This window comes from Narcine bancroftii, chromosome 3 (genome assembly GCF_036971445.1).
Source record: "Narcine bancroftii isolate sNarBan1 chromosome 3, sNarBan1.hap1, whole genome shotgun sequence".
Classification (NCBI taxonomy): domain Eukaryota; kingdom Metazoa; phylum Chordata; class Chondrichthyes; order Torpediniformes; family Narcinidae; genus Narcine; species Narcine bancroftii.
The window spans coordinates 156,064,994-156,090,445 of record NC_091471.1 but is presented as its reverse complement, the minus strand read 5'-3'; the positions used below and the strand labels follow the sequence as shown (position 1 = coordinate 156,090,445).

The following is a 25,452-nucleotide window of genomic DNA, read 5'->3' as shown; positions in this document are numbered from 1 at the left end:
CTGTTCCATTCTTTCAGTTAGTTTTTTTTATTGTTCTGCCACTGTAAGTGATTTCAGATTTATTGTCAGAGTACATACATGGCATCACACACAACATTCTTCTTCCTGCAGGTGAGGCAGAATTGCCACTATTAGTAGTGCAAAAAAAACTACGAAGAATATACATGTAAACAAATAAACAACTCTAATCAGATAATAAATATAAACAAACTGACCATGCAATACAGACAATTAAAAAAAATCAATGAAGTGCACATGTAAGAGTCCTTAAATGAGTCCCTGATTGAGTTTGTTGTTGAGGAGTCCGATGCTGGAGGGGTAGCAGCTGTTCCTGAACCTGGTGGTGTGAGTCTTGTGGCATCTATGCCTCTTTCCTAATTTTGTTATTCAGTGGTTGTAGTGACCAGTGACAGTTCCCATATCCTATTCCTCATCTTTACCCATTGATTCAACATCGGGCAAGGGAGACTGGACTGACAGCAATTGCCTGCTAATGAGGAATTTCACTAATGACATTTTCCCATGGGGAGGCACATTTGAATAGAAGAACAATGAGCTCATGGGAGTGAACTGAGAAAAGGAATTTAATGTAGTTAAAAAATGTTTTGTGGAAGAAAGGATATGCATTTGATTTGAGATATCCTGCTGTATTGAAAATTTTTCTTGATAAGCATTAAATTTATTTTCGGATCCTGATGAGGCCAAAGCTTTTACTGAATCTTTGCCTGTTAAGATGGGTAGCAAGGGGTAACTGCTAAGATGGGGAGTAAGGGTTGAGGAGGTATACTGTTTGGTTTGATGGTAAAACTGAAAGATTATGTGTTTATTGGCTTTTATTTAATTACAAGGGTAGGGAGTTAAGATAGTATTAATAGGTAGTTAAGTAACTGATTATATATGTAAAGGTTGGTCAATATAAGATTCAGGGAGCAAAGGGAGTGTTTGTTGGCTGCCACCAAATCAAGTGTGCGGGTGTAGGCTGGACTATCTCTCCTATAAATAAGGGTGATAAAATGGATATGTTTTTCTGTGTGCCTTTTTTGGGGAATTCTATTGTTTCTTGTTTCTTAAATGTTATTTTTTCCACACATTTATTGGTATAATAGATCTAATGAAGAATACCTTTGTTATGTTAAAGAAGGATTTGGAGGATGGCAGCCAAATAAGTAGAGGGTTAATTTGATTGAAAATGATTAGGAAGATTAATTTTATGAGTTTTAATGTTAATGGGATACAAAATCAAATAAACACAAAAAGATATTGATCTTTATGAAAAAATATAGTTTTTTTTACAAGAAATGTATTTAGTGGAAAAGGAATTAGATAAATTACAAATTTGGTGGGTAAAGTAGTGGTAGCCTCATTTAATTCAAAGGCTTGAGGAGTTGCAATATTGATAAATATCTAACAGTAAAAATTTTAAATGTATAAAAGGATATGGCAGGAAGGCATGTTATGGTAGAATGTCAGATATATTCAGAAAATTGGACCTTGTTGAATTGATATGCTCCAAATATAGAAGATAATAAATTTTATGCAAGACATTTTTATAAAATTATCAAATGGCAATGGTAACATTTTGATGGGATGAGATTTTAATTTGATGTTAAATTCAAAAATGGATAGATCATGAAAATATGAAGGAGATAGTGAAGTGTCTAAAGAAGTAAAAGAATTAATGGAGGGAAATGCATGTAGACATAAGACACGTTCATGAATTGACGTTTTTATTGACAGCTCAAGTTCAATCTAGAGTACAACAGGTGGAATATTTAGCATGTACTATCTCAGACCATTCCCCTTTGTCAATAGTATCTGAGGAAGAAAAAATTAGTGGGTATAGGTGGAGATTAAATAAGGTATTGATGAACAGGAAAGATTTTATAAGAAAACAAATTAAGTTTTTTATAGAAAATAATAGTCTCAGTAAAAAAATAAATTTGTTAAATGGGATGCTTTAAAGTCCTATCAAGAGGACAAATTGTTAGTTATATGGTAAAATTAAAAAAAGATTATTTAAAGGAAGTAGATAAATTAGAAAATAAAATTAATGATTTAGAAAAAACAATGCAAATTAGTCAAAATGAGGAAAGGAAGAAATTAATGGAAAGAAAAAGGTCAAGCTTAATATGATACAAACATACAGAGTTGAAAGAGATATTTTGTGAACTAAACAGAGGTATTATGAATTGGGAGAAAGAGCTCAAGGTGTTGGCATGGCAGTTAAAGAAAGAACAGGTATCTAGAACTATAGTAGCAATGAAAGATGAGAATGGTCAGATGGTTTACAAGTCAAAGGAAATAAATTAAAATTTTAGAGAGTTTTATGAGAAGTTAAAACAAGAAGAAATTAAAATAGAGCAATATTTGCCACAAATTCAATTACCAAATTTGTATGAAGAGGAAAGAATCATCTAATTCATTTAGAGAAGCTGATATATAGGAGGTTCTGAAAACATGGCAAAATAATAAAGCACCAGGAGAAATGGTTCCAGTAGAATTCTATAAGGAATTTAAGGAATTGTTGGTACTAATTTTTAAAGAGATACTAGATCAACTAAGAGAAATAAATGATGTACCAGAGTCCTTTAAGATGGCATTGATAATGGTAATACAAAAAAAGGGAAGATCCATTATAAACAGCTTCATATAGACCAATATCTTTGTTAAATGTAGATTATAAAATTGTATCCGAATTGTGGGCTAATTGTTTAGTTAAGATACTTCCAAAATTGATTAATATGGACCAGATGGGGTTTATTACAAAAAGAAAGGCAGCAGATAATATGATGAGATATTTAAGTTTGATAAATGTGGCTCAAAAAGGTAAGTTTCAGTGATGGCAATTAGTTTAGATTCAGACAAAGTGTTTGATAGATTAGAATGGAACTTTCTATTTAAGATATTATACAAGTCTGGATTTCCTGAGACATATATAAGAGAATAAAAGCATTGTATAATGAACCAAAGGTAAAAGTAATAGTAAATGGTCAAACATCAAGTTTGATTAGATTAAGAAGGTCTTCTAGGCAGGGTTGCCCACTTTCACCATTCTTATTTGTATTGGCAATAGAACCGTTAGCTGAAATAATTCGAAGGGATGAGGAAATTACAGGTTTTGAAATAGGGGACAGGGTTCATAAAATTAGTCTTTTATGTTATAATATATATGACTAAACGTCCAATTTCATTGAATAGATTAAATGAAAGATTAATAGAATATGGATTAGTTTCAGGATACAAGATTAATGTGGATAAAAGTGAAATTATGCTGTTGGTTAATGCAGATTATACACAATGTAAAAGGTTAGTAAAATTTAAATGGCAAAATGAGGGGGTTAAATATTTGGGGATAATCCTAAATGATCAATTGAATAATTTGTATAAAGTGAATTATATACCACTTTTAAGAAAATTGGAGAAAGATTAAAAAAGATGGAAAGAATTACCAATAACGTTAATAGGACGGGTGAATTGTGTTAAAATGAATATTTTCCCCAGAATTCAAAACTTATTTCCAAACATTACCAATTCAGGTACCTGAAATGTTTTTTTAGACTATTAAATAAAAATATTAGGGAGTTTTTATGGAAAGGAAAGTCAGCAAGGATAAATATGGAGAAGTTGACATGAAATAAAGATCAAGGGGGTTTGAGTTTACCAAATTTTAAAAGTTATTATAAGGCAGCTCAATTGAGATTTTTGTCTTCTTGGTATCAAAGGAAAGAAAAAGTATCTTGGTATTGAGATATTGAGATGAACAACATAGGTGAAGAAAGTCCAGACCAAATATTGTATAAATGGAATTATGAAATGTTTAAAGGTAGAAAAGAAATACCAATTTTAAAGCATTTGTTTTGAATATGGAATGGGACACATGTGGAAAGAGGTATAAGGAATTATCAGTTGGTTCAATTGACTTTATAACAGAATCAGCTTCTTCCCTTTACAATGAATAATTCTTTGACAATTGGTATGAAAAAGGTTTACAGAAAATACAAGATTGTTTTAGAGGTTCATTGTTTATGATATTTGATCAATTAAAGAAGAAATAAGGGACATTACACAATATATTTGCATATTATCAATTACGATTATATTTGAAGAAAAAAATAGGAATGAACTTGAGACTTCCGGAGCATAGTCAATTTGAATATGTTATAATAGATACCTTTATTATTTGAAGATTTATAATTACTATGTATAATAAATTACAAGAAGGAAAAGAAGAATTTGTATAAAACTATATTGAAGTGGGAACAGGATTTAAATATACAAATTCAAGAAGAAATATCGATGAAATTATGTAGAGAGTGTAACTAATACAATTAATGCTAGATATCAAATGGTTCAACACAATTTTTTATATCAAATGTATTATACACCATACAAGTTGAATAAATTTAATTTGAATTTCTCTGCTCAATGTTTTAGATGTAAAAAAAAGAGGTTGGTATTTTTTGCATTCAGTATGGTTGTGCGAAAAGGTAAAAGATTTTTGGAGAGAAATATGTGTTATTTTAGAGAAGATATTAAAAGTGAAGGTTAAATTAGATCAAATAATTTTTTTATTGGGCTACAATAAATACAATTTATTTATTTATTTATTGTTGGAATAAGATAAATAAATTGAGTTTAGCAATGGCAATACAGGTACACGATCCTACATCCGGACATCTAAAATTCAGAAAGCTCCAAAATCCATTAAGTGGGGAGAGAGGCGCCTGGCACTTGGGGGAGGCGGTCAGGGGTTCCAGCGCATGGGGGAGGCGGCTGAGGGACTGGCGCTTGGGGGAGGCGGCCGGGCGACTGGAAGGGGGTGGGGGTGGATACGGCAGCACAATTCGGGTGGGCTTTCCGAAATTGGAAAAATCCGTCCCCCAAGGGATCCGGATAAAGGATCATGTACCTGTAATGAAAAAGTGTGAGCTAAAACATGGAAATTGGAAAATAATGTTAAAATAGAAGAATGCTTTACTGAAATAAAATATTGTCTACCATTAGAAAAAAAACTTATAATAGAGATTATGATAAATTTTGTCAAATATGGCCTTGTATGAGATTTATGAATATAGACATCCAGACCTTATAATGCAATCCCCCCCCCCCCCCCGAAATATAGTACTTTCATCAAGAAATATGGTATTATTAATGTGGTTATAATTATTACGATGAATGTGTTCTTTCTTTTCTTTTTTCTATCTGCAGGGGTTAGGGATGGTGGGAGGTGGGGAGGGTGAAAATTGAAATTTATTTCATATCTAGTTTGTAATGTTAAAGCAAGTTAATTTGAAATGTGAAGATACTAATAAATAAAATTTTCAAAAAAGGAAGACCCAACTTTTTCAAATTTTTTAACTTCTTTCAGACTATTCTTCTCATTGTCTGAGACTTCCCTTTCTTTGCACCCATGCTTAAAACTATACAGACAGGTTCTAAAAGCTATTTTGATTATTTCAATTTTAAAACATTTTTTTAAAGTCAGTTATTAATTAATTCTCTCAGGAGAGGCATATTCCAATGTCCTTCACTCACACCATCCTGCCACACCTGTTTGAAACATGCACTGCCAGAGTGAGATCTTGGCGATCAACATTTTTTTTCTTAAAAAGTGTCATTGATGAAGACCAATGACATTTTCTCTGATATATCAGCACCCGTATAATAGCAAACAACAAAAAGAAATATAGAAAAGCATAACTAACAATTTCTCTACGTATTGGCATAGGTTAAAACCCAGCTTATATGATTTAGTTTCTGTTTGACATAGGAATGTGCCACTAGCATTGCAGAACTCCAGAGAAAGGAACACAACAAATTTCAACTTGCTCTGATTTCTATCCTACTCACACAGAAACTTAAAAGAGATGCAGGAAAGTAACAGGTCTTTCTGGCCAATGAGCTAGCACCACCAAATGACCAATTAACCAACCGCATGTATGTCTTTGGAACTTGGAAGGAAAGCAGAGCACCAGAGGAAACTCATGCAGTCATGGGGAGAACATACAAACTCTTTGCAGACAGTGACTGATTCAAACCTGGGTTGCCGGTGCTGTAATAATGTTGTGTTTATTAGGTTGTAGGTCAGTTTCCACTCCAGGGTGAAAAATTCAGGTTAACATTGTAATGCAATAACAAGGGAGATTTGCATTGTTGTAGGTGCTAAAATTCAAGTTGAAAAAAAAATACAAATCTTTGCTAATTTAGTTTTTGCAGGAAATTTTATTGTAATTTTCCTCAACCCCACCATCAAACCAGCATGCACCACAATATTTCAACATTTACTTACTGGAATCCTGTTACTTGTTCAATGTAAACATTGACCTGAATTCGTTTTGCTGCCCGCACAAGGAATCCTGTGAGCTAAAGAGAATAAGAGTACAGTAATAATATAGATATCCACCCTTAATAATTCAGAATATAGTTTACATCCTTATTAAATCCAACTTAAGGATACATTTCTTAACTATCAACACCCAACTTCTTTACAAGTACTTCTGCACCATTTGCTTTTCTTTCAATCTTCCATAACTGCAATAGTGGTTAAAATGGTTAATCCTTACTTTTTCCCTTGCAATTTTACATTTTCAGTTTCATAAAACAGCTAGCTCCCAACAGTTACCTTTTAATCTCTGGTGTTTTAGTCTTTGTACAAGAACTCACTGGGCACATAATACACGAGGAAGTGCCAATATTAACCACAACAAAATCAAAATAGAATAACAAGAATGATCAGTGCTAGAATTTTTTATAAAGTTAGTGAAGATTCATGGCATGCACAATCCCTTTAAGGATAGCCTGGTTAGTTTATATAGTTGGCTTTTGTTATATTGACCAATTTTGGGAGGTCCTGAAAAAAGATATTACACTCTTCATAAGTAATATTCCCATTATTTAGTCCAAGAACTTAAACCCAAACCATCAGCACACCACTGCCCACAAATAATTGACGAGTAGCATTTGATATAACTATTACAATCTTTGTTGAAGTCATCTGCACAAATCTGCTCAATTTGTACTTCATGGCTTAAAATGGCAAACACTATTGGAAAATCCCTGCAGCAGAATGATAGTAGCCCAACTCCAACAACGTTGGATTGTATCACCAATGGCCTTCATCTTTACTCTCCAATCCCTTCTTCCTATCAACTCCAGTATTTCCTGATCTCAAAACATCAGGCATATACCAAAAATAGAGATGCAATCTACTCTAGCAATGTAAAGCTTCATGTAATAGATTGATGGAGCAAGTAGTTGGCAAACTGATTTGAAACCCATTTTTCAAAAATTGTTAACTGAAAGAGCTGAAATACCATTCCTATTCAAATGAACATTTAAACTTCAGGATGGTACCCAGTGCGATTTGCATAATACACACCCCTTTTCCCGCAAGAAGGCACCACTTTTTGCTCAGCAAAAAATACGAGCTGGGTGGAATATTTCAAAACTTATTACATGCAGTTGATTTTTCACTGGAACATTAGGATTGATAGAAATACTATTGTTTATTCAAAAACAAACCAGAAAACTTTTAGATCAGTTTAAAAAACTGATATAAAAATGCAACAGTGAGTACGAAATTAATAACATGATTTGTTGACTGAAATTATCTGTTCCTCACAAGTGGAAAGTCACTCTGGGAACGAGGATTTGATTTTGCCCCAAACACGCTTAATTCACAAGATAGGAGAATCCTTATTACTTAGAAGCAAAGGCTCTAGTTTGTAGAAGAGGCTATTCAGTTATTTTAAGTTCTGTTGTACAGACACAACTGCACAGGGAGACTATACTATCTATTAGAACCTCAAAATACTCATGCATTACAGAACTACACCATTTACAGCTGCAGGTTACAATCCTCTAAGCCAGAAAAAATGTTCAGTGTTTTGAATATATTTCTGAGAAGTTGTGACAATAAGTCAGGAGCTTTGAGGAAAGAAATTCATTGGAGAAACATTCAAAGTGATAGATCATCATCGAAGAGCATGAAAATAATTTGGCTGTTACACATCACCCATTGAAATTAGATCTATACAGTTTTCAAACCCATGATTCAGGAGACAATTCAATACTATAAAAACTGCAAACAGGACCCAAGTGTTTTCTAATATAAACAAGTCAATCCCCATAAAATGAAGCAAAATCTCGGAAGGGAATTGAAATCAGAAAGTTCTAAGTGAGTGGTGGACTGGTGGGTCTCACTGATCTGTCAAACAGAATAGCAATGGAGATGCTCATGTTCACAGAACAAGATTCTGCATTTTAGTGCAGTTCTCGGGTAGAGAGCTTGAAGGAGTGCAGGCAACTGGGGCATAATATTCATTGTATTATACCAAGAAATTATATATCCAAAAATTGAGTCTAGGAGTTGGGATGTTATGGTAAATTTGTGCACGACATGGGTGAGGCCGAATTTAGAGTGTTGCGTGTAATTTTGGTCACCTTCATACAAGAGAGTTATCAATAAGATTGAAAGAGCATAGAGAAGATTTACTAGGATGTCATGGAGACCTCAGGAACAGAGTTACAGGTTAAGGCCAAAATAGCTTAGGACCATTCCCTGGAGTGCAGAAAAATTAGGGAAGATTTGATAGAGGTATACGAAATTATGAGGGCGCAGACAGAGTAAATGCAAGTATACTTTTTCCACTGAAGTTAGGTGAAATAAAAACCAGAGGACATGGGTTAAGAGTGAAAGGGGAAAATTTCGAGGGAACATTTAGGGGGAATTGCTTCATACAGAGAGTAGTGGTAGTGTGGAACGAGATGCCAGATGAAGTGGCAAGTGCAGGTTCAATTTTAACATTTAAAAATTTGGACAGTTATCTGGATGGGAGGAGTATGGAGGGATTTGGACTGGGTGTAGGTCAGTGGGTCAAGGCACAATATTAGATCAGCGCAGTCTAGGGGTTGAGGGGCCTGGATTTTTGTACTGTAGTTTTCTATGGTTCTATGTTGGAGATCTTGTATTTAGAAGCAACAGTATTTGAATAGCAGGAAAATAGATGCAAATTAGGTTATTTGTGAAGATGCTTGGTTCAAACTTTTTTCCTATACTTATCTCAACCTACTCCACTCTTTATATACCATTAGCATCAACTTAAGAGTCCTAGACTTTAAGAAAGATCTGATCCTAGAAATTGGATCTGTTGGCATCCATTTTGCACATGCAAAAAAAATAACAAATTACAGGTCACCTACCCCCACCGCCCCCCCCCCATAAAAAAAGCATCCAACTAGATGTTGAACTGGGCACTTCCATGCACCAGAAGCAATGGGGAAATAGTTTGCTGGCATCAGGTACATTCTTAAATGTTAATTCCTGTGTCTACTCATGATTTGGAGCTTCAGGTGCAACCCATGACAACCACAGCATAAATGAGAGTGCATCATGCTTCTTTGTTACTCTTAATTGGCATTAAAAGAGATATTTGCCAATATTGAGAGATCAGACATGGCCTCTTCAGAACTGCTTAAATATTACAAAGATCACTTTCTCCAGTGTTTATTTCCTGACTGCCTTTCAGTGGTGCCTCAGCAGAGTTACTGTCCCATTACTGGAAGCATTGTTGAGGCAATAACTACATTCAAAATGTCAGCAAACCTCATAAGCTGACAACTTCATTTCCATTAAAGAGAGTTTTCAGTGACTACTTCCAAAACAGACCTTTCTGGTAGAAAGTCTATTCACAGACTCTGGTTTTCTGCACATCAAGGCTGTTGTAAGAGAGGGAAATGAAGTGTTGACGGAAAACCCCAGATATACTCTTGAGCTTGGACTGCTCTCTCCATGAAGGTCAAAAATCATATTCTTATTTTCACCGCAAAGGGTTTTTCCAAGTGCTGTGGCTGAGCTTTGCAATTTGTTGCGGATCCAAAGAAGTCCCCTAGCACTGCATTTGTGAAGAAGGCAACTTCAATTATAAATGGAATTCAGTGAGGAACTGGTGGCATCACAGACACTAGGATCTTCATACATGGGCGGCTTCCCACAAGTGCACAAGGACCCTTCTTTCTAACCAGTTACTATCCCCTCATCGGTTTTATGGTCATGGATCTTAAATTTCAGAATGCTCAAAGCCGTGTCCCTGGAAAGCATCCTCACAAAGTCAAGCTGCCAATCATTTCCCATGGTCATCTTTGAGCAGGGGAATTGACCCAGGGATACAAAGGCCACTTTTCACTTCCAAAACTCAGAACATCAGTGTACCCTTCAAACTCAGTGGCAGAGCACTACCACAAGAGCTATACAAGTGCCTGAATGGTAATGGAATGATCTTCTGAAAGGAAAGCTCTTTCTATATCAGCCCAGAGTCACCCTGTAACACAAACTCAGCAGGTTTATAACTTTTGAGGTGTACCGCAACCAACTCAGCATAGCAGCCAGTGTCAGAAGAGCAGACCCAGAGTCCAAAAGGTATGAGGAACACAAAATAAACAGCAGGAGGAAAAAGGACAAACAAAGTCACTAAGGAGTGGTAGAACAGGGAGTGGGAGAAAGCACTGACTGCCAAAGCTACAAAGTGACTCCACAACAGAGATTTTATCTCCTAAGGTGCCTGCAAAATCAATATCTCCAAACTATGCAAAAGTTACTCTCCACTTCATAATATCTGTCCACTGTGTTCACCAATAATTAACATATCATGCCCAGATGAAACACAATCACTGCATCCTCCTTTGCAGGACCACCTGCACCATTCATATCACAACGAATAATCGTAACCCAATTACCAAAATGGTTGACTTCAATTGTTTCAAGAGGTCTACAGACCACTCTAGTGTATTGGAGTTCTCTCATCACTCTAATGGGTAGAGTTTCTCACAGCAGGAATCATACGGCTACAATGGCCCTGCCTGGTCCCTTGATGCAGATCAACTTCCCTTCTAGAATTTATCTTGCTGATGAGAATGCCACATCTTAATCATCAAATCAGAGAAGATGTTCTCCCTTCACTTTACCGTTTCCATCTTCATGTCATTCAGCAACTATGGCCTCAGTTGCAAGGAGAAATGTGCCTCTAAAGGGCAACATTCTTCTCTGATCACTGCAGAACCTGGAACAGTTTTCACTTGCTTCTAGACCCAAGAAATAACACTAGGATATCAACTTTAAACTATTTTTTTTAAATGGTGAAAGCAAGGATTAGAGCATCAAAGAGGCAAAATCCCATTTCTAGACAATTATCTTCAAATCATTGGGTATTTAAAAAAAATATGAAAAGTAGAGTTCGGGGCTCTCTGTGCAAAATATTGCAAAAACTAATTCCAACTAAACAAAGTGCCACTAAACTTAATTACTTAAACTGTATTGATTGCAATCTCAATTGTTACCAGACGGTGGAATGAGATAGTTACTCTAAAATATATCATTTTCATTATACATACCAAGAAAAAAAATCCTTCGACAACTAAAATTACATATCTATTGGAGCTCAAAAAAAATAAAGTGGATCAACTATTTTTGTTTTGCAGTTACAGATTCTAGTAAATGTTAATTGTCCTCTTTTGGATAGTACAATGCCATTGCTCTTGATGTACCAGATATCACATTTTGAGACAAATGCTTTATTCTCGACTTTCATTGAAGACTTTTTACTTACAGGATTTATATCAAGATAAGTTTCATGGTTGGTTTTATTTGGATGCATTCCTTCAATGTCATCAATATATTTTTGATCTGCTTGGTAAAAGTGTGGAGAAGAAATGATAATAGGAGCACCTATTGCAAAAAAAAACAATTGTTTGAGAGAAACAGAATCCCAACATGAAACTATTGTTTTAAATGGGATAAAACAATACAATGCAGCAAATAGATTCCAAAATCATACATTTTTAATGAGTGGAAGGAAAAATAGATGGATTAACCATACATAGATGACATGAATCAAGCAAATGTCCTGAAATCCAAACCCTTCTTTAAACTGTACAGAAACAATTAGATGCCCAGGACTGACCTGCCATCATTAGCACTTGAGGATGATTTGCTTTCACTCCAGTTCTGTGGGTTCAGAGGTGATTTATGAACCCAACGTGGGACCAGCAGACACTGCTGCAAGCAAAGCAGGTGGGCAGCCTTTGGCTGTCACACCAGGCTATTTTATGCTCTCAAGGGAACTCAAGATTTTTGGTACCATCCCAAATGTTCCTTCCTATTCTGAATGGCCAGCAATTCTTGGAGAGCCAGTTGGGAGATTTTACACAACCACTGAACCTTTGCAGCATTTTCCTTCGCCTTTTCAGAATCCTAGCATTCATTTTAAAAAAAAGTGTGCAATCATCCAGATCTATTATTTGTGCTGGAGTCAATTAAGTAGTGGATGAAAACATCACCCTCTATACAGCAACATTGACTGTATGGAGGTTAGTCAAGATTGAGAACGGTAGATTGCCTCAATTTCAGTCACTAAATCTGCAATACATTCCAATTTCATAAACAACTGATAAAAAGAACAACATTCTAAAAAATCTTCAGGTCAACTGAAAGCCTAAAATTCTTCTTAGACCATTAAACTGAATGGTAACTGAGCCACTTACCTTGCTTGCATAAACTGACATTCAATACACCAGATCCCATGCAGTTGCCACTTGGAACACAGAATCCAGAATTTGCAGGGTTCTCTGAAACATTGGCAAATACTTCACTTGGGAGCACAAATCGAAAGACTGGAATCCTTTTGACACTGAGCTGCTGCTCAAAAGTACTGTAGAGAGACCTGATTCCAAAATAAAAAGACAGTAGCCCATATATTCTGTTAGTGGTAAAAGTGGTAATGGTCATTGTTTTTTTCTTTTTGCAAAGATTAAAACATTTTAGCAAAACACACCACATCAAATGTGTTAAAAATTGATGGAGTTCTGAAATAATTATTACAAAGGGATTAAAATGTCATACATCTAATTATTTTTTTCAAGACTAGAGAAGCTATTTCGAAGAGACAATGTGCCAATAGCTTGATTTTACAACTCAATATAAAACTGAATAACATTTCAATGGCTGGGAGTTGTAACTTTTCAAAATAAACAGATCTACAAATTTAAAATCTTAGCTACAAAATGTCCCCATCATCTAAAAGCATATATAGTCTGTGTCAGAAGGCTATGATGTTAAGGATCCTCTTACCCATTCCAAGAATGGCATGAAGACACACAGCACACAAGGACAGCCAGTCCAACATCAAATATCAGGTCAAAGTCTGATTTTTATATTGCTAGCCTTTATGGCACTGAAGGCATTTGGAACAGCCTGAGACCAATATTCCAGTCACAAACAATTCACATATGCCACCCTTTAAATCTAGCAGAAACTTTTACTTAAAGAAGCCACCAATATTAAAAAAGGATAACAGTACCAAAGGTATTTTACCTGCTTAACTTTGTTTTATAAAATAAGAGATCCTACTAATTCTCTTTGGACCAACACAACCCTTCTTAATTTATTTGCCATTCACAAGCCTTCAGTTGCTTGCCTTACATCTTTACATGATGGAAGTATTCTGAACATAACAGCATTTATACTTGCAATCTTCACCTGAAGCTGGAAGTCCTTGCTAAGCTGCAGTTCCTCAGGTAAATTAAATCTGAACACAGACTCAATCAGAATCTGTCAACAATCAATAGCCACACACATGTTCTAATCACAGGTTTTTTGTGCCTTCCAAAATAGGTTTGCAGAGATTAGTTTGTCCTGTGTCTTTCTATCAATGTTTCAATTACTGACATTATCAGGAATCTCCAATAATCAAAAGCATAAGCTAATCACCAGTCCCCTTCAGCCTGTCCCCATGCATTCAAATCATTGCTGATTTATGTTGGCATCACATTCTCTCCTGTATCAATTCCCCACAATCCTTAATCTTTCAAATACTGATCTATTTCCCAACTTAAATGCACCAAATGATCTGAACACAACCACCCTCAGGGCCAGAGATTTCCATTAATACTGGGAGAAGAAATTTCTATGTTCCTGCTTCAGATGACCAGTTCCCCATTTTGTAATTTTGTTCCCTTATTTGCAATTCCAACATTGAAGAAAGCCCCTAATATCTGTTTCATCTTGTATGAATATGTGTGAGTTCTTAAGACCACACATCGATGAAGGAAAAGGTTCTAAACTTTAAAACGGATGTAAACAGCAACATGAGGCATGCCATGAGGCAGCAAGCCTCCATTACAAACATTGCATACTGTGTGTCAACCCCCTGCTGGCAGCCATCTAATCAAACAGTAAGACATTGCTAGTTGCATTGCAACCATGATCACTATCGTTACAATATCTACCTTGTCATAACCCCCTAAGATCCTGTATATTGGAATGAAATCTCATTCTTCCAGCTTCAAAGAATAAAGATACAATAGAATAAGCTGCCAAAATTGTTGCACAATTTCTTAAGGATTTTAAATGCAAGCCACAAGAATAGTTAAACTAACAAATTGGCAATCGTTCAGAATTGCATGTAAACCTTAATATGTTGAAAGACATTTCAATGCAGAGTTAATTTGTTACAAATTACTTTTCCTTGCTGTCTTCCATCTGTAACAGTGAGCAAACAATGTTCCAGAAGCAAAATCATGAAAGGTCATCAACATGAAAAGTTCATTCTTCCGTGCTCCACAGTAGCTAGTAGTTGGAGCTCAACATCATTTTGTTACTTAATTTCAGAGCAACCAACTTTAAAATGGAGAAAAAGCATACATTTCTGCATGCTTTTAATGTAGCCATTGTTTAAGGATTAATGTATCCAATAAACAGCAGCATTATTAAAATATATAACCAAATAAAATATATACCAATAATGAGTAAAGATATTTTAATACATGAAAGGAGTAAACTGGAGATCAATGCAAGAGTTCAAATGATATTGGCCCTTTATTGATAAGACAGATCATGGACTGAAAAGGTAAAGGGGAAACCAGTTTAAAGGATGTATTAACCTGTGTTCTTTTCCAAAGTTATTCCACCAAATTTCTGGCATTCCTATTGGCAGGAACAGCTTGGGTATGCAGAATAGATGAATTTGGAGGACAGAATCTCTTACTTGATTATATGTGGAAAAGTGGTCAATATTTGAAGCAAGAACCAGTGGCAAACTGGCTATTCTTCACTCCAGGGACCACCCAAATAGTTCAAGTCATTGACACAAATGCAAAATTAGTCAAAGTACCATTCCCAGCCAGTAGCAATAAACAGCACACAGAAGCATCAGCACATTTCAACCTGCCTCCAACAGTCATTCTTTGGACATTCAATGGACTGAATTTCAAAGGTAAAGCATGTGTTGGTGTTACAGGTGATGCATTTCCAAATACTCAATTTGTGTGCTGGGATAAATTCCTGTTCCTCGACAGGTACCTGTGGCTCTCATCCTATGTGCCTTCTTTAGCAGCGCCTCACTCTGTTTACAAGAAAAATAGAAGCATGGTGAGGCAGTGGGAGAAAAAAATGGAAAAAAGAAATGCTGCAGGAAAAAGAAACTTCCAATCCCTTCACAGGTGCACTTAATATCCTCCAGAGAGCTCTTCAGTTGTCTACTTGTGGCCTGCCCTGAGCACACTTCCTTCACTCTATCTTTGGTGGCTAGAGGGGTAGTCACACTGAAGCTGCATGAGGCAGGTACCTGTAGCTGGCTAGCTGTCAGGAGAGGGAAAGCAAAATCAAGCTGGCAAATATTGCAAGGTACACCTGTAGCCTTTCCCCTCAATAACAATTACACTGCTTTTCATACTGTGAGAGGTGATTGGTTTTGGGGAGGGGGGGTAGAGAAAAGCAGGGAGAACACGACCTACCATGATGGCAAAGCTGTAGTGGCCAGAGGGAAGGAAGGAGAAAGAGCTGTAGTGAAAGGAGCAGACAGGAGATTCTATGGACTCAAAAGAGACACCAGAATGATTTGCTGCCTCCCAGGTGTCAGGATCGTCTGGATCGGGTCCAAGGCAGCCAGAAGTCGTTGGACATTTTGGTATGAACCACAGAGGTAGGAAATAAGAGGTCCTGAAGAGAGAATACAAGTATCAAAAAGATAGGGTAGTAATCTCAGGATTATTGCACATGCCACTCCCCTGTGAGGGTGAGAATAGGATAATAAGGCAGATTAATACATGCTGTATAATTGGTGCAGAGCTTGCTTTTCTAGATCTCTTTTAGGAAAGGTACAATCTGTACAAAAAGGACAGGCTGCACCTCAACTGGAAAGAGACCAATAACCTGGCGGAGAGGTTTGCCAGAGCTGTTGGGAGTGGTTTAAACTAGTTTTGCAGGGAGATGGGAACCAGAATGATAGGGCAGAGAATAGAGTAGATGGTGGAATTGGGAGGTACCAGAGGATTGGAGAATGGCAATGTGTAGTGAGATTGTGATGAAGGACAGGCAGAAGAGGGAACATCAATGTAGTCCGTTAGAAGGATGTGTTTACTTCAATGCAAGTAGTATTAGGAATATGGGAGATGAACACAGCATAGAGCAGAATATGGAATTACAATGTCATGGGCATTACAGAGACTTGGTTGATGCAGGTATTGGGGTTTAGAGGTTTCAAAAGAGATAGGAGGGGAGGTGAGGTAGAGTAGGATTACTAATCAGGGATAGTATTACAGCTGCAGAAAGGGAGGATGTTATGGAGGGATTGTCTACCGAGTCAGTGTGGGTGGAAGTCAGAAACAGGGAAGGGAGCAATCACTCCATTGGGAACAGTCTATAGGCCTCCAAATAGCTCTCGGGACACTGAGGAGCAGTTAGTGAGGCAGATTTTGGAAGGGTTTAAAAGAAAAAAATGTTGTTATGGGAGACTGGCACTTCCTTACTGCAAGAGGGACAGATGGGGCAGAATGTCAGGTGTGTTCAAGAAGGATTCCCCACACATTGTGGACCAGTTCTCGGTAATGAACCTGGTCAGGAGGCAGAACCCTCAGTGGGAAATCATTTAGGCAACTGTGACCACAACTCCCTGACCTTTGGCATAGCTATGAACAAAGATAAAAGCCAACAAAATGGAAAAGTGTTTAATTGGGGAAGGGATAATTACAATGGGACGAGGCAGGAACTGCAGAGAGAAAAATGGAACAAATGTTCTCCGGGGGAAAAAAAAGCACAGAAGTATTGTGAAGGATGTTTAGGATAATTGAGCAGGGTACTGGACAGGTTTGTCTGAATGAGACAGGGAAAAGATGGTAGAAATAGGGAACCATGGCTGATAAGAAACATGATGGCTAATTGAGAGGAAGAAAAAAGGAAAAGTCAGGAGGAGCTCGTGAGAATTATATGGTAGTAAGGAAGGAACTTAAGAAATGACTTAGGAGGGCTAGAAGGAGGCATGAAAAGGCTTGAGGAATGTAGGAATGCCTGAAGGCATTCTGTCCATACATGAAGACAGAAGGTAGGGCCACTTATGGATATGTGCCTGAGATAGAGAAGGTCAGAAATTAATACTTTGCTTCAATGGTGACCATAGAGAGGAATCTTGGTCAATGTGAGGTCAGTACAAAACAAACCTGTATTGGAGCATTGAGGGGTTAAGAAAGGCGGAAGAGCTGGATCTTCATAAAAATATGAGGACTGACAAGTCACAGGGACCAGATGAGATATACCCCAGGTTAATACAGGAAGTGAGGAAGAAAAGATTGCTGGGGTGTTGATCTTTGCATAGGGGAGGTACCAGAGGATTAGAGAATGGCAAATGTAGCCCCCTCATTTAGAAAAGATATTTGGGAGAATCCTGGGAATTATAGATCAGTGGTCTTGTGTTATTGGTGGGCAAACCCATAGAGAGAAGTTTCTTAGGGACAGGATTTACAAGCATTTAAAGCACAGTCTTCTCATGGACAGTCAGCATGCCCCAGAAGCCTAATTTCAGGAAGTGACAAAGGAAACTGATGAAGGTAGGGTGGTAGAAATGGGGTATATAGATTTTAACAAGGCATTTGACGAGGTCCCTCGTGGTAGACATGTTCAGAAAGTTGTAACCCACGCGATCCATGGAACCTCAACTGTGTTGTTTCAGAATTGGTTTGCCCACCAAAAGCAGAGGGTAGCAGTAGATGCAATGTATTCTGCTGGTCAGTGACAAGTAGAATTCTGCAGGGATCTGTTCTGGGACCCCAACTCTGATTTTTATAAATCACCTAAATGAAAAAGTGGCAGAATGGATCAGCAAGTTTTCAGTTCAGATGAAGGTTGGAGGTATTGTGGATAGTGTGGAAGGTTTTAGATCACAACAGGATACACAGTGCCCTCCATGTTTGGGACAAGACTTTCTTCTTTCCTTTTTGTTCCTGTGCTCCACAGTTTGAAATTTGTAATTAAACAATTCACATGTGATTAAAGTGCACATTCCAGATTTTATTCAAAGTTATCTGTATACATGGTTTGACCATGTAGAAATTACAGCAATTTTATACATTTCAGGGCACCATAATGTTTGGGATATTTGGCTTCACAGGTGCAAGATGCAAACCATGGTAAAAGTGGTATGCTTTGGATTTTGGGCACTTCCTTTACACCTCCACAATTTTGCCTTCACTCTGATAAAGGTTAATCTTGGTCTCATATGTCCACAAGACCTTTTTCCTGGAATTCTGCAGGTTCTTTTAAATACTTCTTGGCAAACTAATCTGTCCAACCTTTCTGTGCTAATTAGTGCTTTGCATTTTGCAGTGTAGCTTCTGTATTTCTTTTCATGAAGTCTTCTGCAGAGAGCAGTCATTGACATATCCACACTTGCCTCTTGAAGAGTGTTTCTGGATCTGCCAGACCTTCTTTTGGGGATTTATTTCTTTATTATGATGAGAATTCTCTGTCATCAGCAGTGGGAGTTTTCCTTGGAATATCAGTCCCTTTGTAATTACTGAACTCTCCAGTACATTCTTTCTTATTAATGATAATGTTCAAACTGTTGGTTTGGGTTTGGGCAAAGTCTAACTGCTTTATTGTTTTTCAGCCTCATAATGGCTTCTTTGACTTTCATTGGTACAATTCTGGTCCTCATGTTTAAAAATGGCAACCACAGACTCCAAAGGTGATCAAAAGTTTAGAAGCAAGCTTAGTTCTCTTACAACTGCACCAATGAAGCAATTAAACATACCCGAGTACTCACAAACACCCGTGAAGACAAATGTCCCAAACATTATGGTGACCTGCAAGGAGGGGATTCTGTACAAAATGTGCTGGAAGTTTTACAAGGTCAAACCAACATTTATACAAATAACTTTGAATAAAACCTGGAATGTGCACTTCAATTACATATGAATTGCTTGATTACAAATTTTAAACTGTGGAGCACAGGGATAAATAAAGGAAAAAAGTGTTTTTGTCCAAAAAATGCAGGGTTCACCGTAAGATCCAGAGTTAGGCAGAGAAGTGGTAGATAGAGTTCAATTCAAACAAGTAGGAAGTGATGCAATTTGGAATATCAAACTTGAAGGTGGAGTTCATGGCTAAATGGAAGGATTCTTAACAATGTGGAAGAACAGCAGGACACTGGGGTTCAAATTAATAGTTCTTTCAAGGTGTTCGCGCAGGTAGATAGGGTAGTTTTGGCAGCTTATGGTATCCTCACCATCATGAGGCAGCAGAGTTCAAGAGCCACAAGGTAATGGTGAAGCTCTTAAAAAAAAACTCTGGTCAGGCTAGACTTAGATGATTTTGTTCAGTTCTGGTCACCTCATTACAGGAAGATGTTGAAGCTATGGAGAGGGTGTAGCCGAGGTTTACAAGGATGTCGCCTGGATTGGAGAACGTGTATTACGAGGCAAGGTTAACAAAGCTAGGGCTTTTCTCTTTGGACCAAAGAGATGATTTAATAGAGGCGTACAAAAATAAGATAGGCAGAGATAGGGAGGACAGCTGGCACTTTTCCCCAACAAAGAGAAAATTCCGAGGGAAGCCAGAGGCAGACTTATGGCAGGGATTGTAGGTCATAACATTTTACAAGGCAAGGTCGAATACCATAAATGACCATGATGCTTCATTGCCTAATGAACTGAACACCTTTCATGCTCACTTTGAGAAAGTGAACTCAGCGATACCTATGAGAATCCCTGAAGCTGACAATTCTGTGATATCTGTTTCTGAGGCCAACAAACCCTCGCAAGGCATCAGGCCTACCTGGCAGGATAATGGAAAGCTGCATTACCCATCTAGGTAGAGTGCTCACAGGCATTTTCAATCTCTCATTGCTGCAGGCAGAGATTCCAATCTGCTTCAAAAGAACATCAATCATCCTGGTGCCCAAGAGCAGAGAGAGCTGCCTCACTGACCATCACCCAGTAGCACTCTTATCTACTGTATGAAATGCTTTGAGGGGTTGGTCATGGCCAGAATTAATTCATACCAAAGATCTGAACCTACTGAAATTTGCCTACCATCACAAGAACTCAACAGCAGATGCAAAAATCACTGGCTCTCCACTTAGCTCTGGATCACCTAGACATAGGAACATAGGAAGTAGGAACAGGAGTAGGCCAAAAATGGCCCATCGAGCCTGCTCCGCCATTCAATACGATCATGGCTGATCTTGGCTGATGGCAACAGCAACATATACAACAGTCTACTCTTCATTGACTGCAGCTCAACTTTCAACACATCATACCCTTAGTGCAAGTCAACAAGCTCCAAAAACTGGTGCTGAACCCCATCTGCAACTAGATCCTGGACTTCTTCATCCAAATACCACACTCAGTACAAAATGGAAATAACATCTCCTCCTCCATGACAGGTGCACCTCAAGAATGTGTGGATAGCCTACTGCTCTATTTGCTATACACCCATTACTGTGTAGCTAGGCACAATTCAAATGCCATCTACAAATATGCCTATGACACCACAGCCATTGACAGAATCTCAGATCAATGAGGAAGCATACAGGAGGGAGAAAGATCAGCTGATTATGGACCAGAAAGGGGAAAAATCAGGAGAACACAAACTAGTCCAAAGCAAGGGGTCAGCAGTAAAGGGTTGACAACCTTAAGTTCCTGGGCATCAACATCTCTGAAGATGATCCTAGGGCCTTTATGTCAATGCAATCACAAAGAAGGCTCGCTAGCAGCTATACATTGCAAGGAGTTTGGAGAGATTTGGCTCACCAAAGGCTCTTGCAAATTTCTAAAGTTTACCTGAGTGGCTCCATCATTGAGTGGTATGGGGATGGAAAAAAAAATTACAAAGAGTTATGAATTTGGCCAGTGTCATCAAGGGCATCAGTCTTGGGGGGGGGGGGCGTGGCAAGATGGCGTAGGGAACAGACGTGCCTTCCAGACCTCTCCTGACTCTGATTTATTGTTTTGTCTTTAAGTGCCTGTTAAAGTTCTTTTAAAAGTTTATAAATAATAAGAGGTGTTGGATTAGTGCCTAATGGTTTATATGCAAAAAAAAAGGTAAAAGAAAATATCAACAGACTGTTAAAAAACATTTTCCGAAATTGTCTGAGCCTACTTGTTTACAAGAAGCCAGGACTCAGCGTAGAATGGATCCAGAGGAGGACGTGCAGAGTTCGGCATTGAAGCTCCGTTTTAAGCCGGTGAGGCTCTTTGAAGGTTGTATTCAACAGCTTTCGGACCAAGGAGCTGTGCCAGTATTTCACACAACGGCCACTGTGAGTGCTGTTACTCAGTCTTTGACAGTTGAATCAGCTGGGGCGCCACCAGCTGGAGAGTTAAAGAGCTGTCATTCGACTGCTACAGTGGTGGCGCTGCAAAATGCATCTTCAATTACAACGGTTTTTCCAGACATCGATTCAGTGAAGATGATTAAAGAGATTTGGCTTAAAGATAACTCTGATCTTCAGTCTCCTGGCATTGCTGGGGGGTCTTTGAGAGGGATTTTTATATGAAGTCAAACTGCTAGAAAAGATACTAAATTAAGGGAAGGGACAGAAGATCCCGTGGTCTCTAAGGAACAGCAAAACCCCATTATGCCTGATGAAATGTCTGTTAAGGATCTTGAAGATAAGATATATTCTGTATCGAGTCACTTAGCTAATTTTGTGAACCTGTTTATTTCCAAGATTAATGCGATGGCGGAAGTCATTAATGGAGCTTTTAAGCTTGAAACCATTGAAAGATTTGAAATGTGTGATCAAGGTTTAGTCGATGCACAGGATCAACTGCAAGATGAAAATAGAATAATTGAAACATTGCAGATCCAAAATTAAAATTTAGCAAAAAAGGTTGATTATTTGGAGAATCAATCTAGACGGAACAACATGAAAATTGTTGGTTTGCCAGAAGGCATAGAAGGGCCAGATCCAAGAAAATTTTTTACTGAATGGATTCCACGAGTGTTAGGAAGGATAAATTCCCTGAAGGTTTAATACTGGAACGTGCTTATAGAGTTTTAAGAAGAAAATCTTTTTCAGGACAGAATCCAAGATCTGTTTTGATCCGTTGTTTAAACTATTGTGACAGAGAGACAATTTTATGTACGGTTACTAGAAATGCCCAGCAAAATAGATCTCCTTTGATGGTTCAGAGTAATCCGGTTTTCTTCTATCAAGATTTGAGTCAAGAAATTATGTTTCAATGACGCGAATTTAATTCTGTGAAAGAACGGTTGTGGAAAAAAAGATATAAGGCAACATTCAGGTATTCTGCGGTACTGAAGATTTTTTAGGATGGAAATTACCCAAAGTTCTTTGACAATCCTAAAGAGGTTATGGACTTTGCTCAGTCTCTACCAATCATGCAGTTTCAGGAATGATGTAGTCCTTCAAGGTCTCCAAAGAGAGTAGAGATGTAAGGTGGGATCCAGATTTTTAAAAGAAATGGAAGTAATGGTGACCGAAGTGGTAACGTTGATTTAAAAAAATAAATCTTTTATCTTTTTTTTTGAGAAGAGTTTAAATAGTTTAAATAATGATGATAGTTTAATGAAATGGGAGTCGGGAGAGGGAACTGGGTGGGCACTAGTTTCCAGAAGACATCAGCTACCTGTGAGTTATCTCACACCCAATATTTTGGGGGAGTTACTGCTTTGGACGGTTTAAACAGGAGGAGGTAGTTGTGACCTCCGACCTGTTTTTTTTTTCTTTTTAATTTTTGGGTTAAGAAGTGAAGGTTTTTTATTATTATTATTATTTTTAAACTCTTTGTTTTCTGATTGTAAATGAGAGGGAATTAGGAGGTTTTTTTTCTCTTTTTTCTTTCTTTTTTAAGAGGATGATGTCACAGAAGATAATAAGTCAAAAATTGAGGATGTTGGATTAGATGAAGAGGAAGATGAGGGGAAAGGTGATAAGAAGAAGAAAATTAAGTACAAATACATTGAGGGAGAAGAGTTTAATAAAATTAAGTTAATTTCGATAGAGAATTTTGAAGATGTTATAAATGAAGAATATGGAGAATTTTATAAGAGTTTGAACTTTTTTTTCTTTTTTTATATAAGGGGAGGGGAAGGGAATAAAAAGTTTATCTGATTGTTTTTCTAAGGGATGTTTTTGTTCTCTTGATGAATTATAAAGGAAACTTGGTATTAATGGAAATTCTGTATTTATGTATTATTAATTATGATTTTTTGTATAACAGATATGTGGTTGATATATGATTTTAATATTTGAATTTAGTTTTAAAGTGGATTTCATTTGTTAAATACATGAATTATGTTTGATTTAAATATATGTTTAAGGGTATTATTTTAGTATTGATATTTTTTTGTTGTTAGTAATTTTTTTTGTTGTTAGTAATTTTTTTTGTTGTTAGTAATTTTTTTTGTTGTTAAGTTTTATCCTTTTTTTGTAAGTGGGGTTTTTTCTATTTTATTTACAACATTGTTAATTAATTCTTCACTCTTTATTTTGGGGGGGAGGGTTGGATTAATTTTAAATTAGATGATTAATGTTGTTTTATAATTATTGGGGGGGGTTAATTTGTGTAGTTTAATGATGGAGTATTCTAATTTTTATTATCTTATTTTTTATTATTTCTTTAAATGTAATTTTTATTTTATTCATGTCATAAAATTTTAAATAAAGTTTTTTTTTAAAAAAAGGGCATCAGTCTTCACTCTATCAAGTACATGTACAAGAGGCGATTTCACAAGAAAGCAGCCTCTACCATCAAGGACCCTCACTACCCAAGCCAAGTCCTCTTCACACTACTTCCATCAGGAAGGAGATGCAGGAACCTGAAGATGAACCTAATGTTCTATGCTCTAGCAACAGGAGACAACGGAGTTCATCAATCAAAATTTGATATGGTGCAATAAACAAAATTCTTACCGGCAAATATCTGAAGAAAAGAAAGGTAGTGTCTCATTTTTTGTTATTAATGGATGAAAGGAAGTACCATCAGTACCATTTATCATATTACACGATGCCGTTGTCCACCAATCCAATGATCTTGTTTTGGTCGAGACAGAATAAGGAAACAAGAGGAAAAACAAATCTTGCATTACAACTTCAACAAATGATGTACAAAAAGAACATCACCGGCTAAGACAGCAAACAAAAGAAAATTCTGTTCTTGACAAACTGGTTTATATATTATTTTTCATTATGATCCAAACATTAATACATGCACAGCTAATCCTTCAAGTGGGTTATACTGAATATTATACTGCTTAATTCACTTGCAGATAAAGGTTTCATCAGAAAAGCAAATAACTTGTTTCAAGTGAAACATCTAGTTCATAATTAATTGCAAAGAAACATACTTTTTACCCTTCCATTCTAGGACACGAGTAAAATTTTTGTAGTCCACTTTTCCCGTGTGAAAAAGATAATCACCATCATCTGTTCCATTCATCTAAAAACAATTAATCAGAAATGACTAAATATACAAATTTTCTGAAATCAACAGACCATCTTAGAAGTGCTACTTTGGTTATTTAATTTATTCTTGCATGCAATATCCTTTCTTGAAATACCAATATTTGAAACAAAAAACAAAGGAATATAAAGACTCAACTGCAAAGTCACTCACTAGCCAGAGTAAAATGAAAGGATATCAATTCTTATTGTTTAAAACTACTGTAGTTACATATACTTATTGACTATCCTTGAGCTCTTGTCTACTTTTAAGAAGAAAAATGTTACTTCACTTGCACCCTGTCCATGATCATGTACAAAACAAATTATTTGGCTGTGTAAACCTTGTAATACTTTACTCCAAATACTAATTTTCCAACTGTCGCACAGTAAATAACTCACGACGTAACTCAACAGTAAGTCACTGATTTACAGGCTTTTATTCACAATGGACAGGGACCTTGTCCTGTGCCATGACCTGGGCTTTCTGGGGAAGGGTCAAGGCTTTATACAAGGTCAAAGAGGGAAGAGAGGGGGTAACATATACAGTCATTGAACTGGGCAGAGCCAGGTAATCAGGAATACAGCAGTTCACCACACCAACACTACAGAAATTCAGGGCATTCCTGGAAGTCACCTCTAGAGCCTTTCGTATAGAATTGGTGATCATTTGCTCGAAGAGCCATTCAAAATTAGATTGGAAGCTTAAAAAAAAGCGAGT

At 36.9% G+C, this 25,452-nt stretch overlaps 1 protein-coding gene across 5 annotated transcripts in view; it reads right to left on the bottom strand.

The window, feature by feature from the left end:
- Positions 1 to 25,452, bottom strand: part of LOC138757728 (lysosome membrane protein 2-like) — an 81,072-nt gene that overhangs the window by 6,576 nt on the left and 49,044 nt on the right. For all 5 annotated transcript variants that reach the window (XM_069925486.1, XM_069925484.1, XM_069925485.1 and 2 more), the window contains exons 5-9: positions 24,638 to 24,729; positions 24,204 to 24,323; positions 12,538 to 12,716; positions 11,604 to 11,722; positions 6,290 to 6,363 (exon numbers count right to left, since the gene is read on the bottom strand). In XM_069925486.1, coding sequence (XP_069781587.1) covers positions 6,290 to 6,363; positions 11,604 to 11,722; positions 12,538 to 12,716; positions 24,204 to 24,323; positions 24,638 to 24,729 — 584 coding nt within the window. The remainder of the gene's footprint in view (positions 1 to 6,289; positions 6,364 to 11,603; positions 11,723 to 12,537; positions 12,717 to 24,203; positions 24,324 to 24,637; positions 24,730 to 25,452) is intronic.